The sequence below is a fragment of the Drosophila kikkawai genome, chromosome 3R (genome assembly GCF_030179895.1).
Source record: "Drosophila kikkawai strain 14028-0561.14 chromosome 3R, DkikHiC1v2, whole genome shotgun sequence".
Taxonomy (NCBI): Eukaryota; Metazoa; Arthropoda; class Insecta; order Diptera; family Drosophilidae; genus Drosophila; species Drosophila kikkawai.
Window position 1 is genome coordinate 175,613 of NC_091731.1, and position 18,547 is coordinate 194,159.

The 18,547-nt window shown below is 49.0% G+C and overlaps 1 protein-coding gene across 1 annotated transcript; it reads right to left on the minus strand.

Moving 5' to 3' along the window:
• Positions 1-4,199: 4,199 nt before the first annotated feature.
• On the minus strand, positions 4,200-5,149 carry LOC138928958 (uncharacterized). The gene is made up of 2 exons (XM_070287323.1): positions 4,530-5,149; positions 4,200-4,467 (listed from the first exon to the last, which is right to left on the minus strand). Exons 1-2 carry the CDS (start codon positions 5,147-5,149, stop codon positions 4,200-4,202), a joined length of 888 nt encoding a protein of 295 aa, XP_070143424.1.
• Positions 5,150-18,547: the final 13,398 nt, after the last annotated feature.

Consider the following 18,547-nt stretch of genomic DNA (forward strand, 5'->3'; position numbering starts at 1 on the left):
TTCCTCTCTTTTCTCCCTCTCGGACCTTTTTTTCTTTTCTCTGGCCCTATCCACTCACAAGGAATCTACGGTTAATTTAAACACAAGCAAAAAAACTAACAAAAAAAATCTCTCTCTTTCTTTTAACACAACCGAGCTAATAACCACTCCCGCGCAGCTTCAATTCCGCTGATCGCTCCCGATGATTTTCGGTGTAAGATGGAGACTGTTCCTCTCTCCGTTCTCCGTATTCCCTTTTCGATGCACTGAAACGTTGGGACTCGATCGATATCTGTTTAGCGAGCTTTCGCCGCACTTTGCTGAGAGCTATTTTTTTATTTAATTACAGCCGCCTATCTGTTGGTTCGAAATGCAGAAATAAGGCGAAAAATCCAAACCCTAACGGAAGCTGGAAAAACAAAAAAAAAACCTGAGGAGAAATTTCCAAAGTTGCGGGAATCTTGCTGGTCGTCGCTTTAGCCAATTACATAGATTTCTGCTGCCGCCGATACTGGGCGGGAAAATGGCTGCAAGCAATCTTCCAAGCATGCACTAAAACAGCACACATACCACTACCACATACCACGTCATCGATGGCCTCCAAAGTGCGATGGCGCTCAGTCAGAAATGCGTCCAACTCCTTCCAGGTCGGAATTTCGGCTTTATCCCACAAGGAAAGCGTAATTTCGGGAAGCTTCGAGGAGACCATATACACAAGAAGGCAGTCCCACGCCTCGACTTCAATGGAGGACATTTGTAAGGCGGTCAAACAACTTTGAACTGTGCCTTGCAGCTCTCTTAGAGTAACTCCGGAATCTTGAGGAACAGCCTGGATGTTAAAAAGAATCTTTAACTGACTGTTGACTAACAATCGCTTATTTTTAAAGCGGTCGGAAAGGCTTCTCCATGCTGAGACGAAACCCTCGTTGGTCAGAGGGGCCTTTGAAACAATTGCATGCGCATCGCCGCTTGTCTTCGAAAGTAGGTGGAACAACATCTCCACAGGCGTGAGTCGGGAATTATTAATGTAAATCGCCGTGAAGAGGTCCCGGAAAGTGGGCCACCGAAGATAAGGCTCTACTTTTCAAAAACTACGTCATGGCCACCTTCCTGGACATAGAAGGAGCCTTTAATAACGTCAATGCGGATTCCATCCTGAGCTCCCTCAACGGTATAGGAGTTGAAGGAGGCATCAGGGCATGGAATGGCGCAATGCTGACGAGCAGGAGGAAAACAGCCGAACTGAGTGGCACTCATCACACAAGATTTGTGAAGAGGGGCACACCTCAGGGGGGAGTCCAGTCTCCACTGCTCTGGCTGATAAACATGGACGACATACTAAGAACACTAAATAGCGAAGGAGTAAAAGTGGTAGCATACGCAGACGACGTAGTCCTACTCACTTCAGGACCATTCCCCGACGTCATCAGCGAACTAATGATAAGGGCCCTCACGAAACTCAATGCATGGGCAAAAGCCTGCGGATTGGGCATAAATCCAAGTAAAACGGAACTAATGCTCTTCACTAGGAGAACTAAGGTCCCAAGATTCACAAAGCCAAAGATAGATGGCATAGAACTAGAGATATCACAGCAGGCAAAGCATCCACCCCAAGATAGTAATATGGCTTTACACAGCGGTGGTAAGACCCATACTCACATACGGAGCACTAGTTGGTGGCCAGCATTAACAAGGGCATACAACGTACAGAAACTAACAAGGATACAAAAATCGGCATGCGCAGGAGCCACGGGAGCACTGAAATCATGCCCCGCAGCGGCGCTGAACGCCATCCTGAACATAATACCGATAGAGCATTTCATCAGGAACACTGCAGCACAAGGTGCGGTACGACTTAAGGCAAGTCAAAGCTGGAAAGACTACCGGACACTGCAGGATTCTGACCGAGATAAACTATCGGACGACAGTAGACACAGACTACATGACAACCGAACTGCGATTCGGTAACACATACACCACTATATACCCTACAAGGGAAGACTGGAAGAGAGGGAGAGTAACCAAACCGGATGGGGTATCACTCTACACCGACGGCTCAAAGATGAGCGGCGGGGTAGGGGCCGGAATCTACGCCGAAAGCTGGAAGGTGGAGGAATACTTCCACCTCCCAGAGTCAGCGACGGTTTTCCAGGCGGAGGTTCTCGCGATACTGAAAGCTGCGGAACTTTCGCTAGACCGAGGCCTTCGGAATACCAAGGTGAGGATATACTCAGATAGCCAGGCGGCGATCAAATCCCTCGCACAAGCACGGACGACTTCAAAACTAGTGGCCAAATGTAAAGGGGCACTAAACAGACTCGCAGAGGACAACAGGGTACGAATAGCCTGGGTACCCGGACACAATGACATAGACGAAGACGAGAAAGCAGACGAGCTGGCCAGAAAAGGGTCAGAAGAACACTCAGCAACAACAGACATCCAGATCTCCCTGAACTCAGTCCAGACGGCAATTCAGGACCATTTCAAACAACTAGCCAGAAAGGAATGATCGACGAAGGCAGAGCACAGAAGATCGAAACTATGCTGGCCAGAATTCAATAGGAAGCGAACCGCAGAACTGATCTCCAAGAGCAAAAAGGACATCAGGAGGGTAGCGGCAACCATCACCGGCCACTGGCCAATAGGCACGCAAGTCTGTAAGATGGGTCTACCCTACAACCCACAATGCAGAAGCTGCAAGGAACCAAGCGAGCAGGAGACACCAGAGCATCTGCTGTGCCACTGCCCGGCACTCAACAATCAATGAGCCCGACACTTTGGAGCACACCAACTCGAGTCACTAGGGCAAGTTGGAAGGCAGCCAGTAGCGGCCATCCTAGCTTACCTGAATGACACGGGCTGGTACTAAGTAGGGCGCAGACAACAGCAAATCGAGGGTGTGGATCAAAACGGAGCTCAGCTCTAATTGGAGGCGTCCAGGTCTGCCTCACCACTTATACCTACCTACCTACCTACCATCCCGCGTGGCGGGTGGAAAATCTTATTGCCTATTTCTCTTTGTATTATGCTTCGCCGCTGCCGTCTGCCGCAGAATTGGCGCGACCTGTTTGCATTGTTCCAAATATTCTCCCTATATATATATATATATTTCTGACTTAAAAAAAATATCGGCGCCATGTAAGAAAGCGTCTGGGCGGCCGGGATGAACCTCAGCGGCCCACAGTCCCCTCACAAAATGTATAATTTGTGAGACGCCCAGAACGGAAAAGCGCCGATAATTATCTGGCCAGCTAGGGGGGGAATGGGGAAGAAAATATTTGCAAATGGTTATTGGCCAGGAAACTGGGCGACCCGGAATAATCCAGAGGTCAAACCCGCGTCCGCGCCCGGAATTACCCAGCGGCGGGACGAGTGGCCCGGAATAATCCAGCGGCCACGCCCACGCCTAGGGTTGGAATGATCCAGCAGCGGGGCGCCTTCGGGGCAGGACAAAGGCTCGGAGGAGTCCAGCAGCCAAGGTCTGTGTCCACGCTCGGAAGAATCCAGCAGCGGGACCACTGGCTCGGAGAAAATCCAGCAAAAAATCCGGCTGCCCGCACCCGGAATTACTCCGGTGCTACGGGGAAAGCAGGAGGGGAATTGGTCACTGCCGGGGAGGGGCGCCGGCCCGCGATCGAAGACAGGGAAAACGCGCAATTTGATTTAGGCACATGTTTTCTAATTGGTACTTTTATTCGGGAAAATATATACTTAACGGCCGGCGGCCATGCTCACCCTGGCTGGATATCCTTGGAGGTCCTGCAGGATAATTTGGTCCCGACGCGGACACGCGGTTTTGGCACTTAGACTTTTTCACTTGCGGAGCGGCACGACTTGCGCGATGGAGAATTTTGCGAGAATTAATTGACCTAATTTCCGCAGTGTGGCCGTGACCTAATATCTGCCGACAGCGCTGCCGCGATAGATCTTGGCGTTGCCAGATGCTGATACTATCGCTGACAGCGTTGCCACTTGCGCGCGTAACCTCAAAAGCTTTGTGCTCGTTTTGAACTTCCCTTCGCGGGGTTTATTTGGTTTCATGCCGTTGGCTTCATGCCGGGTGATGTGTGCGTTTTTTTTATTTATTTTTTTTTTATTTAAAGATGAAAAGGAAGTAATTTTACAAAAATTAGGATAGTGGAAGTTTGGAGAAGGAGTCCACTCCCTCGGGACTGCGGCGAAGCTATACTTCGCGGGGTGGCTGGCGGTCAGGTTGCCGCTCATCTAAGGCCCTCAGTGCGTCGGGTCTGCTCCCGGCGCCTTAGCTCCCTCATGACGGTTGCTGCCATGTCCGTAACCGCATCCCAGTTGGATGGGGTCTCCAGCATACACCCAATTATGGTCTCGGGTGTAAGGCGACGGTTGGTTGTTGACTCTGCTGCCTCTCTTTCCGCGCTGAAAAGCGGACACTCGAAGAAGGCGTGTTCTGCATCCTCAACGGATGCACCGCCGCAATAGTCGCAGGATGGGTCGGCCTCGTGCTTGAATCTGTGAAGATAGGCCTTGAAGCATCCGTGGCCCGTGATCAGCTGCGTTGTGTAGAAGTCTACTTGCCCGTGACGTCTGTGTATCCACTGATCCAGATCGGGGATAAGCCGATGTGTCCAGCGTCCAGTGCTCGCGTTATCCCACCTCGCCTGCCACCTTGCGACAGTGATGCTCCTCTGGGTTCTGCTGCCCGAGTTACCGGTCCTGCGTTCCGCTGCCAGCAGGTCCATAGGGATCGACCCACCAGCGCAGCTTCTTCAGAGACCGTGCAGAAGCAGCTGGAAATGCGCAGCGCGCAGCGTCGATACACCGTCCTGCATTGGCGGCTGTAGCTCGCAACCAGCATGGCCTCCGCCCATATCGGTGCGGCGTAGAGTAGGGTTGACGTCACAACTGTTGATATCGGCCGTCTACTGTGCTGCCTAGGACCGCGCGTGTTGGCCATCATCCTCGAGATGGCGGCAGTGGCCTTGGACGCCTTGGCCGCTGCGTACTCCAGGTGACACTTGTAGTTGAGCCTGTGGTCGATCAGGACCCCAAGGTATTTAACCGTCGGGCTGGACTCGATGGTGGTCGAGCCGACCCGGAAGTTCACCTTCTCGACAACCTTTCGGCTACTTATAAGTACGGCCTCCGTTTTCTGCTCGGCAAGGGAGAGACCGTTGTCTGCTAGCCACGACATCAGAATGTCTATCGCATGGCTACATTTAGTATAGACATCTGATAGGTGTTTCTCCACCGTGACAAGTGCGATGTCGTCTGCAAAGCCAATTACAGAGCAACCTTCAGGTAGTGACAGCCTCAGTATATCGTCATACATGACGTTTCACAGAAGTGGCCCGAGGACTGAGCCTTGGGGTACGCCTCCTGTCACGTGATGTCTCTGGTTTCCGGCGTCGGAGCTGTACAGCAGGACGCGGTCCTGAAAGTAGTGGGCAATCAGCTAGATAATATAGCCAGATATGCCGCAACGCTGTAGTGCTTGCAGGATTAGACTCCAGTTTGCAGAGTTGAACGCGTTTTTGACGTCCAAGGTGCATACGAGGCAGTACTTCTTGGAGCCTCCACGCCATCTTTCGCATTTAATGGCATTTTCCGCAAGCTGTGTTACCTCGCGGATCGCATCAATAGTGCTTCGCTTCTTGCGGAAACCGTGCTGATGGGTTGATAGGGTACCGCGCTCCTCGATTTCCCTCTCTAGTTTATTGCCTATGATGCGCTCGAATATTTTGCCAATCGTATTCAGCATGCATAGGGGCCGAAATGAGGACGGGTCGTCGTTCAGCTTGCCAGGCTTCGGAATGAGCACGAGTCTCTGCTGCTTCCAAGCTCTTGGAAAGGTTTGCTCAGCAATGCATATGTTATACAGCTGCACAAATAGCTTCGGTTAGGCCTTCACTATGGCATGCAGAGCTGCATTGGGGATGCCATCTGGTCCGGGGGCCTTAGATGCTTGGCAGCTTGTCAGCGCGCTAAGGACTTCCTCTTCGCAGGTGGGGATCGGTTCGCCCGCAATCACGCTGGGTAGTCTTAGTGGCGGCTGTGGCGGGAACAGCGTGTCAACTATTGTTCGCAGATGCTGCTGGGAGGTTGGAGTCGGCTGCCTGGTTAGCTTACCCGTAACCATTTTGTAGGCTGAGCCAAACGGTTCTTGGTCAGCCGCATCGCAAAGCTCCTGGAAACACTTGTGCTTGCTAGTCCTGATCGCCACCTTGAGGGCCTTTTTCATTTCCCTGTACCGGGACTCGTACAGCTCCTGCGTGGTGCGTCCTCGGCTTCTTTGGCATCTCTGCCTTGCAGCGAGACATTTGCTTCTGGCTGAGGCTATTTCCTGGTTCCACCAGGGGACTGGTCGCCTTCCGCCTCCCTTAGTGGATTTCTCCATTGCCGCGTAGCAGGCTGCCTTGATCCTGGCGGATATGACATCCGCGCAGGTGTTTGCCTCGCCTGTAATGGTGTTGGCATCCATGCAGCTTAGAAGCACCTCGGAGTTTAATAATAAGCGGAACAATCCAAACCCTAGCGGAAGCTGGAAAAACAAAAAAAAAAACCTGAGGAGAAATTTCCAAAGTTGCGGGAATCTTGCTGATCGTCGCCTTAGCCAATTAGATTTCTGCTGCCGCCGATACTGGGCTCCACTCGCGTTGAAAACTTCTTTCGCTGGATATTAAGCGCCAAACCTAATTCAAACACAAAATTCCGTTGCACCACCGTCAGACATTAGGGATTTCTGTGCGCTGCTAGCCCAGAAGTGGATTCAGCGCCGTTTGATAAAGTTTTCCTTTTGGCTTTTTAAAGCCCCTTGCTTTCTCTTTTCCTCCCCACTCTGCTGCCGTCATCCGATGATATTTGCGCTCTGGCCTGCTGAACCATTTTCTTGGACTGCCAAATTGGGAAAGAAAGATGGTGCTATCACCGACCTATTTACTCGTTCAGACGCATTTGATTGTGGGGAGTACACCGCTGTGCGCACATGATTGATTCTATATTCCCGAACAACTTGGTCTGACTTAAACTGGGAACCGTTATTTGAAATAATCGTCTCCGGCACTCCGTATGTATGGAAGAGTTCCTGTTGCAGATATTTTACGACCACCTCGGCTGATAGCTTTTTGACGGCCTTCAAAAACACGAATTTGGAATAATGGTCCAAAACAATGAAAATCCCAATATTTCCACTCCTAGAGCGAGGATAAGGTTCCAAGAAGTCTTTGGAAAAATCTGTCTGACTCCGGCGGAACCCCTATAGGCGGTCTTTGAACTGTATCAGGAGCTTTTGACATCTTACAGGTATCACAGGCTAGAACATATGATTTGACATCTTTTACTAAACCAGGCTAATAACAATGCCAGATAAACTGATCGTTCAGGAATTCACCTGTAGCATACTCTGTTCTTTTGTACGCCAAGCCATCGACTACTTTCATGTCCGGTAACATATCACCATTTGCTTTAGGCCGTTCTACAAAATCCACATATTCTGCCGCCTTAAATGCTCCTGAATCCAACTCAACTAGTGAATCTCTACTTACTTCCAATACCTCGACTCTCGTTTACCCTAGACAGTGCATCTGGTACGACATTTAGTTTGCCGCTGCGATGTTCAATTTTAAAATTAAATCGCTGCCATTTCAGAGCCCAACGAGCAAACCGCGAGTGCAAATCTGACGGCGACTTCAGCCATTTGAGGGAGGCATGGTCTGTAATAACCGTAAATTAATGGCCTTCCACGTAAGCTCTAAATCTGTTAATACAAACTATAGCCGCCAGACATTCCTGCTCCGGGACTGAGTAATTTCGTTGGGCTTTATTTAGTTTCTTCGATACAAATGCAATGGGATATTAGTCGCCATCGGAAGTTTTTTGCACCAGGACTCCGCCGACTCCCGTCTTGCTTGCGTCGCATTGCAAAATCCGGACTGCGCAGAACGGGAGCTGAACACAATAATGTCTTAAACTGCTGGAATGCCTGCTTTCCTTCCGCGGTTATACTAAACTTCTGTCTGGGCTTTAAAAGATCGGTCAGAGGCGAAGCGACTGTCGCAAAGTTTTGTATGAATTTTCGGTACCAGCCGACCATGCCTAAGAATCTTCGAAGACTCTTGAGAGAATTAGGCAGAGGAAAATTGGTCATAGCAGATACCTTTTACGTATCGGTTTTGATAACGCTTTCCCCAACAATATGGCCAAGATACCTGACGGATCGCATACAAAACTTTCTCTTTTCTATGTTCAAGGTAAGCCCCGCCGCCTTTATATGCCCCGCAACTACCTGTAACACCTTTAAATGTGCCTCGAAGCAATCTGACACTATCAAAAGTCGTCCAGATAGACAAAAACTTCATTCCGCAATTCTGCTGGAACGACTTTATCCATCAGGCGTGTCATTGTTTGTGACGCATTGATTAACCTAAAGGCATTACTTTGTACTGATATAACGGTTTTTCAGGTATTGTAAATGCCGTTTTATCACGAAATTCTTGGTCGAGCGGTACCTTCCAATAGGCGTCCTTGAGATCTAAGCTAGAAATGTATACAGCTTTCGGAATATCCCGTCTATCTGTGGAACCTTCCTGCAGTCTAAGCAGAGCCGAACTTTTCCTGGCTTCTGCACCAAGGCAACTGGAGAGGACCAAGCACTGTCCGACTCCTCAATGACTCCAAGTTTAAGCATACGATCCAGTCCTGCGTACAACAGTTTTTCTATGGCCGATGGTACCGGAAAATGCCGCTGTTTTACGGGTTTTACCTCCCCTACGTCAATCGTATGTGACAGAATAGAAGTTTTTCCTAGGCCAGACTCAGCAAATGAAGGAAACTTGCCTATGACTCTTTGTAAGCTTTCGCACTGCGTAGCGGTGAGATCGTGTGATGAAGACACTAACTCGGAAACTTGCATTTCTGGTGGCAATAAGTCGAATTTAGCCCAAAAGTCAATGCCTAAGTATAAGTCCTGACTAAGAGATGGTATTACGTGGAGCTCCAGGTTTTTTTCCTAATTTTAATACTGGACCGGCGTAATTATTCGTCTTGGCACTTCCTGTTTTTTTTCATCTACAGTACTTATTGAAAATATTCCGCGCTTGAACGGTATTCGGTTGCAAATTATCTGTTGTGCTAGGCTTCCACCTATTACACTTGTATCCCCCCTGTATCTAACAAACCTGTCACAATGCGATCTAAAATTCGCACTTCGGATTGTATTTATGGTTCTGAGGGCTGCCCAATAACTTCTCATACGCTGAGCATTCCTCGAATGAGACTTTTGACGCCGATCCCTTCTGGATTTCCATTAAACCGCAGCTGGCCTTTGGCTGAGGTCCGATTGATTGCTTCTTGGAGTTTCGCGGCTTGTGCCTGCTTGGCCATCCAACTGATCCAAAACTAAGTCACCAAACGAATTGCTTCCCCCTTCTCTTTCGTGGCTTCCCCCAGAAGCAGCTTGAAAATGGGCAGACAGATTCGTCTGAATTAACTCGGACATTTTCTCAGATAACTGCGTGAGTAAATTGTTTTGCATCGATCGGACAGCATTGGCCACTGCATATTGGATAAGCTCGATTTGGGGCCTTCTCAATCGTTTTGAATTTTATGAGCCACTTGGAGTTTGCTCACTTGCTGGTAACGCTGATGTTTTCTGGCTTCTGGTGTTCTGAGCTGGTGTTGTCGCTCTTTCCAAACACACCGTGTTGCAGGTGGGACAGGTAGTTCCATTTTGGGAAAATGCTATGCAAGACTGATGGAACTCATGTCCACATTTTGTTTTAAAAATTTATCCCACATTTAAACCAGCTTCGCATAGGGGACACTCTGATGCAGCTGCTACCTCGGGATCCGCGATTGCTAAAAAAATGGTTTGTTTGGGCCTACAACAATTATTTTTCTGCAAACTACTACTTAATTTGGATATTTTCCTAAATTAATAATATTAAAAGATATTAAGGAATACTAATAGTGTAAAAGGATTTAAAAGATAAAGAATTTTTTTTTTATAATTAACAGCACTTCTCCCTTGTTCTATATAAAAATGTGTAAATAGCAGGTATAAATAACCAGAGTATAAACAAAAAATCGATTTAAAAAGATTAAAAAAAATAGATACAAAAAATTCATAAATAGAATTTGCCTTTTGGCATAGGTTTCCTCCCTGCGAAATATCTTGTCAGCAACTTTCGGACGATTGGATGTAAGAGAAAATAAAACGAAATCAGAAACTGGCTGCTTATGCAGAGATACCTCTGTTGATAGATAAACTCAGAATCAATAAGCAACTAATTCCCCACTTTTCCGAGTCGGTACATCGTTTCCGCTGTGAGGCATGGCCAGAAGATTTCTTGTAAAAGAAAATTCATCTGTAATTCCTATGCCCCTCACAAACGCGATGTCTCGCGTTCGATAAGAAATCGGAATCCGTAACTCAGATTGATTATTCGTGGCCAGAAGTTGAGCTACTAATAACTCTACTGCCTGTCGATCCAAAGCGTCTAATCAATCCTTGTTACTGATCCCGGAAACAAAGTAAATGAGAAAGATTTGTCTCGTATCTACCTACTATATCAGCTGTGGCTAGCTCTGAGCTTGCGGGAAAGTCATCAGGCTATAGATCCTATTCAACTGATATAGCAGTTAAGATGAGGCTGAGAAATAGATTTGAGGTGAGCGTCGCGGCAACCGTTGGCTGAACTGTCAACACAGATTTTCAGCCCACTGTGATGCTATTTTCCTCTAGCAATTAAAGACAAAGATGGTAGGTAGTATGAGGAGTCGTCTGACTCCCCACCAATACTGGCGGCGGCATTAACAACAGCCCTAACACCGGCCACCCGCGCCAGCAACGACGGCAACAACAACAGCCTTAACACCGGCCATCCGCGCCGGCAACGACGTCAACAACACCGGCCAGAACAACGGCCACGTCATCAACAGCGACGTCATCAACAGCGACGTCAGCAACAGCGGCCAGCGGCCTCAACACCGGCCCGAGCAGCGGCCACAACAACAGCTCGCTCTCGCAGACAACAACAACGACAGCCGCCACGTCATCAACGGTGACGCCATCAACCAACGGCCACAACACCGGCCGTCGACGTCATCAACAACGGCCAGAACAGCGGCCAACAGCAGCGGCAATAGCAACGGCCAGCGCGACCAGCGAAAACAATAGCTCGCGCCCGTAGCCAACAACAACAACCGCAGCTACGTCATCAACAGCGACAGCAGCAGCGCGCATCAGCAGCTCCCAAAGCCAACAACAACGGCGGTCAGGAGCCGGCAGCGACAACAACAGCAGCCAACGGCAATAACAACTGCCGTCAACGCTCATGGAGAGCCGCCGCAGCTAGCAGCAAAATCAAAACAAACCGGCAAACGCCCAAATTACTCTCGCTTTGTAAACTAAGTTTTTGTAAATAAGTTTGTAGAATACTTTAAGCACTTCTCACTTAGTAAACAAAAGCTTTGTATAGAATCATTTCTCACTCTGTAAATATAAGCTTTGTATATATAATCATTTTTCCCATTTCTGTATAAAATAAGCCATGTATATTTAATCAGCCAATTCATAATACAGTCATTTATTAGCTGTACAAAAGTTAAGCATAGACAAGAGTTTGTAGTTATCTTTGGTTCCCCGTTCTCACATCTCTAGATCCCGCACACACACACACACACACACACCTACACTCGGAGAGCAGAGAGGGTTATTCACCACGAACCAGTGGCCACGGAGTTAGCGCCGTATGAGAGCAACGGAGAGCGAGCATACGATCGAGCGCAAAGCAACCCCCGAAAATTGGCACGCGCCAACAGGAGAGAGCGAGAGGGAAGCTGATGCACCGAAATGCAAGAGCAATGGAAAATTACCAGCGCGGCCGAAAATTTGGCAAAGCCGCGTGGCTGGATTTACTTTTGCGGAGGCGACGAAAGCGGACAGGCGTGCGAGCGGTCGACGTAGTTTTTTCAACGGAGCCAAACGGGAGTGTTTTCACGCGACGGAGTTTTTTTTCTGCGACCAACGAGTGCAGGAAAAGTGTATATTGACAGTGACAATTTCTTTCCTACCCGAGACCAACCAGGAGGTGGTGCTCGAAGTGCCCAGTGATCGTGAGGCAGCCAGTGGAGTGCGGAGAAGTTTTCTCGACGGCCAAGGAGGCAAATTCTTTTGGAAGCGGAGGCGAGGACGTGGCGGAAGCAGCAGCCACAGGCACGTGTGTGTGTGCGGGAAAACCGGAGACGGGTGAGTGTATAGGGAGGATCGCATTTTGGCCAGCGGGTACATGTGTAAATAGAAATTTCTCGACGGCCAAGATGCGGTTTTCGCTAGAGTAGGCTAGAAATAATGCCCCAAAAATCTAACCTTTAAAAATCCCTGCAAACTTTATTAAATAAAACCAAACGAAAGCCAAAAGGAAAATTTTGCAAAGAAAACTTGTTCAAATAAATAATGAGAATAAGAATCTATTTAAATACAAACGAAAACTAAAATTTATTTAAATACAAACGAAAGTTAAAATTATTAAATAAAGATGGAAAAAAAAACTGAAAATAATCAAATAAAACTTGGACATATATATATAAAATAAAACTCCCCTCGCCGTCTCTATATCATTTTCCCTGACCTACGTCAAGCTTTTTGCCAAACGAGACATGCATAGGAAAAAAAGGGGTGGACCCAAACTTTTGCTAAAAACTTCACTGAAATTGATAAATTAAAAATATTTCGCTCCTCGCCGATTCTCCTCGTAGTAAAATCAGTTGGGAATTTAATAAGGAAATACTTTATTACAAAGTCAAAGCCCGGCAAAAGGGTGGACCTTATCTTCGCGGAAAATGTATTCCGGCAAATTAAATTAAATATTTCTCCGGATATTTAGCGCTGTGTGATGGCCATGCGTTTGCGGTGAGGGGGAAATTTCCGGCATCGTCTTGCGGAGAACGGCTGAGTTTTCGCCTACACTGGGAGAAATGAAACTCCAAACTTTGATTATAAAAATTTAAGTAAATTTTATTTAAATATATTTTTGCTTTCTCGTGGCGAGCATAACTCCTGCCCCACACTTCCGAGAGGCCGTACGCTGCCCACACTGGGAAAATAAATGCAGAGGAATTTAAAAATGAGGGAAAATTAAATAAATTCAAGAAAAGCTCGCGAGGGAACGACCCACAATCACGCTGGCCATGACTCACGTAGAATATTTTCCCAAAAATGCCTAGATTTTAGGCCATAAACTCTGCCCTAGGAAGCGGTGGTCCCCATAATCGACCCCCCCTCTCGCTCTCGCTCTATTGCAGAGACCGAATCAGCCATTTTTCTGGCTGCGTATCCCGGTAACTGACCACTACCATCTCATGTCAGTTTGCCGTCCGTCAAAACACTTTGTCCCACATCTTTATAAATTTTTCTGATAAAGAGGACCTTGGACGTGACTGAGACTTACCCCAGCCGTCGAACTTCCTTACAGAATGGCGCCCGAGCAGGGACATGGGGTTTACGAACTTTAGACATCGAAAATATGGCCCATTCGGATACGTCAAGTTTGGAAAATTTTCGGTTCCGCCACTTAGAGAAAAATTTTTTTTTAAGTCGGAACGTATGGAGAGTCGGATGTCGAGGGACACCGAAATTTCTAGGGCAGAAAAACTACAGAAAATATATATATCTTGATCAGAATATATACAGAGCATTGTATATAACCTCAAAGTTGAAAAAAAAAACTTTGAAATTTTTTCAAGGCACATGGCAAAAATCGGGAGAACTTAACCAAAAAGTATACCCACTCTAATGAACTCGTGGCACACGCAGCGAAAATTTTATGTCTCAGCCGCGAAAAGATCATAACCTAAAACGAGAGGTTATCAGATCACGTGACTAAGAAAAACCCACACATGAAGAAACACACGTGGGCCAAGAAAACGAAACGAGCAGAGAAAGGGAAAGAGAGAGAGAGAGCGAAAAGCCCTCTAGGTAGCCAAGTCAGGTCGCGAGAATTTCAAAAGCACGAGGTAGGGAAAAGCTAATACAAATTCCCCACAGCGCAGCCATTTTGTTTTCGCCCTTCACTCTCATCGTCGTCTCCTTCACACCAGCAGCGATCGAGTACAGCCAGCAGCAAACGCATCGGTGGGGCTCTTCTCTTTTCAACCGTCGTCGAGTCTACACGTACAGTCGCAGTTTTTTCAACGGAAATAAAAGCCATCGTCGTACCAATTTTACCAAGTCGCGATCACCGTCGAATAAAATTTAAAACATCGTGGAATAAAACTTTGAATCATCGTCGAATTAAATTTACGTCGCCATCGAATAATTTAACTCATCGTCGTGGAAATTTTTACCAGCTTTACAGCGTCGTCGAATAAATTTAATCCCCGTCGAGGAGAGCTGCCGAATTAAATCGCCGTTTTACATCGAATTCGAGTTTAACCTAGTTGCACGTGGGCATTGAGTGATTTTTTTGTGTGGCAAATAAAAAAAAAATCAAATATTTCACTGAAGTTTAATCAACTCAAACATCGCTGACCCTCGCTTGAAATATTTCTCTCGACCCATCGAAATTTTTCTCGTTGCTTGCCATTTGACTAATTATTTCACAGCATTATGGGCGCACGCTGGATTTCGTATCTGCGGAAGCGGGAATTGGAGGCGATTTTGAAGGAGTTTTCCTTGGAAGCAACCGGAACCGTGGAGGAAATGCGGAGCCGGCTGGCTGCCTTCAACAATCGAGATGATCATGTGCTGGAAGTCACCGAACGACTACAGGAATGTGAGGCGGAAATCAACGCCACTCTATCGGATAGGAAACAGCGTTCACCGAGTCCACACCCACACCCACCGGGGCCCGCGCAACTGCAAGTACCAGTACTGGAGGGCAGAGCTACCGCCGACGTGGAGACCCTCCCGGCCAGGCGAGAGATTCTTCCGAAGAAGGCGGAGATGTCAGCAGCCACACTGTCGGAGAAACTCAAGAACTGGGGGATAACTTTCGATGGCACCACGGATCCCATCACCTTCATCCAGCATCTCGAGGAGCGAGCAACTGCCTACGAAGTCGACGTGGAGAAGATGCCGCAGGCCATCCCTGGTCTTTTGACGGACACGGCCGAGCACTGGTTCCGGACGAGCCAGCTGCTAGGAGAATCATGGACGAAGTTCAAAAAGGCGTTTTTGGATTTCTTCCTGCCGCCGCGGTATTTCCAGCGACTCGAGGATGAGATCCGCACTAGGGATCAGCGCCGAGGGGAGACGTTCAAGCAATATCTCGTCAACATCAGACTGTTGATGCACCGAGCGGGATACAACGCGGAACAGGAGTTAGAGCGCATCTACGAGAACCTCCAACCGGAGTACCAGATGTACGCCAGGAGGCACGACTTTACTACATTGGAGCAACTCACCAGTTTGGCGGTCAATTTCGAGGTCACCCGGGACCGGAGCACTGGAAGCCGAACCACAACCCGCGCCAAGGAGGAGCGGATACGAGCCACCAGCAGGTCAACAAAATTTCTCGCGAACAGCCGGGCGACCATCCATCCCAGCTACGGTTCCCCCACAGGGTCCTCGAGTAGGGAATCTGTCAACGATCACAAATTTCAGGTTTGCTTGTAGGAATTGCGCTCAAGAGGGCCACCAGCAGGCAACGTGCCGCAACCCCAGAGTCCTTTTCTGCTGGGATTGTGGGCGCCGGGGAATACGCACGGTGGAGTGTTGCAGACGCACACAGCCGGGAAACGAGAGGAGTCTTCGCCCACTCGGGGAGCGGACGGAGACTGCCTTCAGGAATCCCCGGAATTAGGAGAGATATTACAGGTGCAGGCTAGTCGGATCATCGCGCAGGTGCAGATCGAGGGGCAGAAGTTCAGCGCGACTATAGATACCGGAGCCAGTAGGAGCTTTGTGAGTGAACGAGTGGTTCAGCTCGTAGGGACAGCACATAACGTACGGTCGGTACGCACTCACGTCAGCCTGGCTGAAGGCTCCCGCAAAGAGATCACAACGTCTCTAGTCGCCAAAGTCCAGCTGGACCAACGTAGGGTAACTTTTCCTCTGCTAGTTTTGCCTTCGATCATGGAAGACGTGCTCTTAGGCATGGACTTCCTCTGTGGCGTATCTGCCACTATTCAATGTGGCCGCGCATCACTGCAGCTAAGCCCTTTCTTGTTAACCAGCCCCACCTATAATTTAGCTACGCCGTCGGTATTGACAAACGCGTTCACTCCGAAAACAACAGACCCCATCGAAGCCGGAGAATCCACGCCAGCCAACAACGAGACAGAGCATGAGACGCAAGATACCCCGACCAGTAGCATTTTAGGGCCTCGTGATGACAACGCCGTGCGAAGCAATCCGTTTCGACGAAGACAAGCCACCAGGCCAGTGGAGCCAGCAGTGGAACCCGTAGCGGAAAGGCGAGCGCCTTCACCAGCCATCCCAGAGCCTAGATCTGACGCTGGAGGCGCGCTAGCTGTCATCACCGAAAACACGGAGCACGCAGACTTGGAGCCATGGGTGAACCAGTTTCTACAGGAGGAATTGGCTAAATTCGACGGATTGACAGGAGTGTCGAATATCGCGGAGCACACGATCACGATGCGGGATGACAAGCCCATCAAACAGAGATACTTTCCGAAGAATCCCGCGATGCAGAGGATTATTGATGAGCAGATCGACGAGCTGCTGCGCGACGACTGTATAGAGCCTTCACGGAGTCCCCACAGTGCCCCGATCGTACTCGTGGGCAAGAAGTCTGGAGATATGCGACTTTGCGTGGATTTTCGGCAATTAAATGCTTACTCCATTCCAGATGCATACCCGCTGCCAAGGATAACACACATCTTGGAACGCCTGCGCCATGCCAAATACATATCGACGCTCGATCTGAAGAGCGGATATTGGCAAATTCCTGTAGCCGAGTCTAGTCGCGAATGCACTGCCTTTACAGTCCCCGGGAGGGGTCTGTACCACTGGAAAGTGATGCCGTTTGGCCTCCACTCAGCACCAGCCACATTCCAGCGGGCGCTCGACAGCGTCATAGGACCGGACATGGAGCCCAACGCGTTTGCGTACTTAGATGATATCATCATCATCGGACGCACTCTGGAAGAGCATGTACAGCATCTGCAGGAAGTATTCCGGCGGCTACGGAAGGCGAACCTTCGCCTCAACGCAAAGAAGTGCAGCTTCTTTAAGCGCAGCCTGGTATACTTGGGACATGTTATCAGCGAGGAGGGAATTCACACCGACCCCGAGAAGATCTCAGCAGTGCGGCAACTGAGTCCACCGACCACGTGCAAGGAGCTAAGGAGATGTCTGGGTATCGCGTCTTGGTACCGGCGATTTGTACCAAACTTTGCTAGCGTCGTGCAGCCCATGTCTCTACTGCTCAAGAAGGGCAAGAAGTGGCAATGGGAGAAGGAGCAGCAGGATTCGTTCGACGACCTGAAGAGCAAACTGACGGAGGCCCCGGTTCTTGCCTGCCCGGATTTCAACGAGAAGTTCGTGTTACAAACGGACGCCAGCGACATCGGCCTCGGAGCAGTGTTAACCCAGACAATCCAAGGGGAAGAACGAGTCATCGCATTTGCCAGCAGACGCCTCATCGCTGCAGAGGAGAACTATTCCGCCACGGAAAAGGAGTGTCTGGCTATCATATGGGCCATCAGGAAGCTCAGATGTTACTTGGAAGGATATCGATTTGAGGTGATAACCGATCATCTCGCTCTGAAGTGGCTCAACTCGATTGAGAATCCCACCGGCCGTGTAGCGCGCTGGGCGCTAGAGCTTCAGCAGTATCAGTTCGATGTCACCTATAGACGCGGGAGCCAGAACGTCGTCGCTGACGCACTTTCTCGACAGCCTTTAGAAGTACTGCAGATGATCCAGGAGGATAAGCCGGAGAGTACATGGTACCAACGGATGGTGAAGCTTGTTCAGGACAGACCTGAGGATTATCCGGACTACGTGTACGAGAACCAGCAGCTGTATAGACACATCGGATCACGACCCGACGACGAAGACTCCGTGCCATGGAAACTGTGTGTGGCCAAGGAACACCGGCAGCGAGTACTGGCGGAATGCCATGACCAGCCCACGGCAGGATACCTCGGAATCAGGAAGACAACCGCCCGGATCGCGATATTTCCAGGTATGTTCGCAGGTGCGACACTTGTCAACGGTTCAAAGTAAGTCAAGCCAAGCCAGCGGGGAAAATGTTCACCAGGCAGGTGAGTGAGCCATTCGATACTGTCTGCGCCGATTTCATTGGGCCTCTTCCGCGATCAAAAAGTGGGAATACAATGTTGCTCGTGTTTTTCGACGCGTTCTCGAAGTGGGTCGAGCTGGTCCCACTTAGAAAAGCCACCTCAGCACATCTCGAAAAATCCTTTAGGGAGAGGATTTTAAATCACTTCGGAGTTCCTTGCACTTTTGTCTGTGACAATGGGACACAGTTTACGAGTCGATCGTTTAAATCCTTTTGTAAGCAGGCAGGGATGGAGATCCAATATACAGCGCCCTATACCCCGCAGCAGAACCCGACAGAGAGGGCCAATCGAACCATTAAAACAATGGTCGCCCAGTATATCGAGG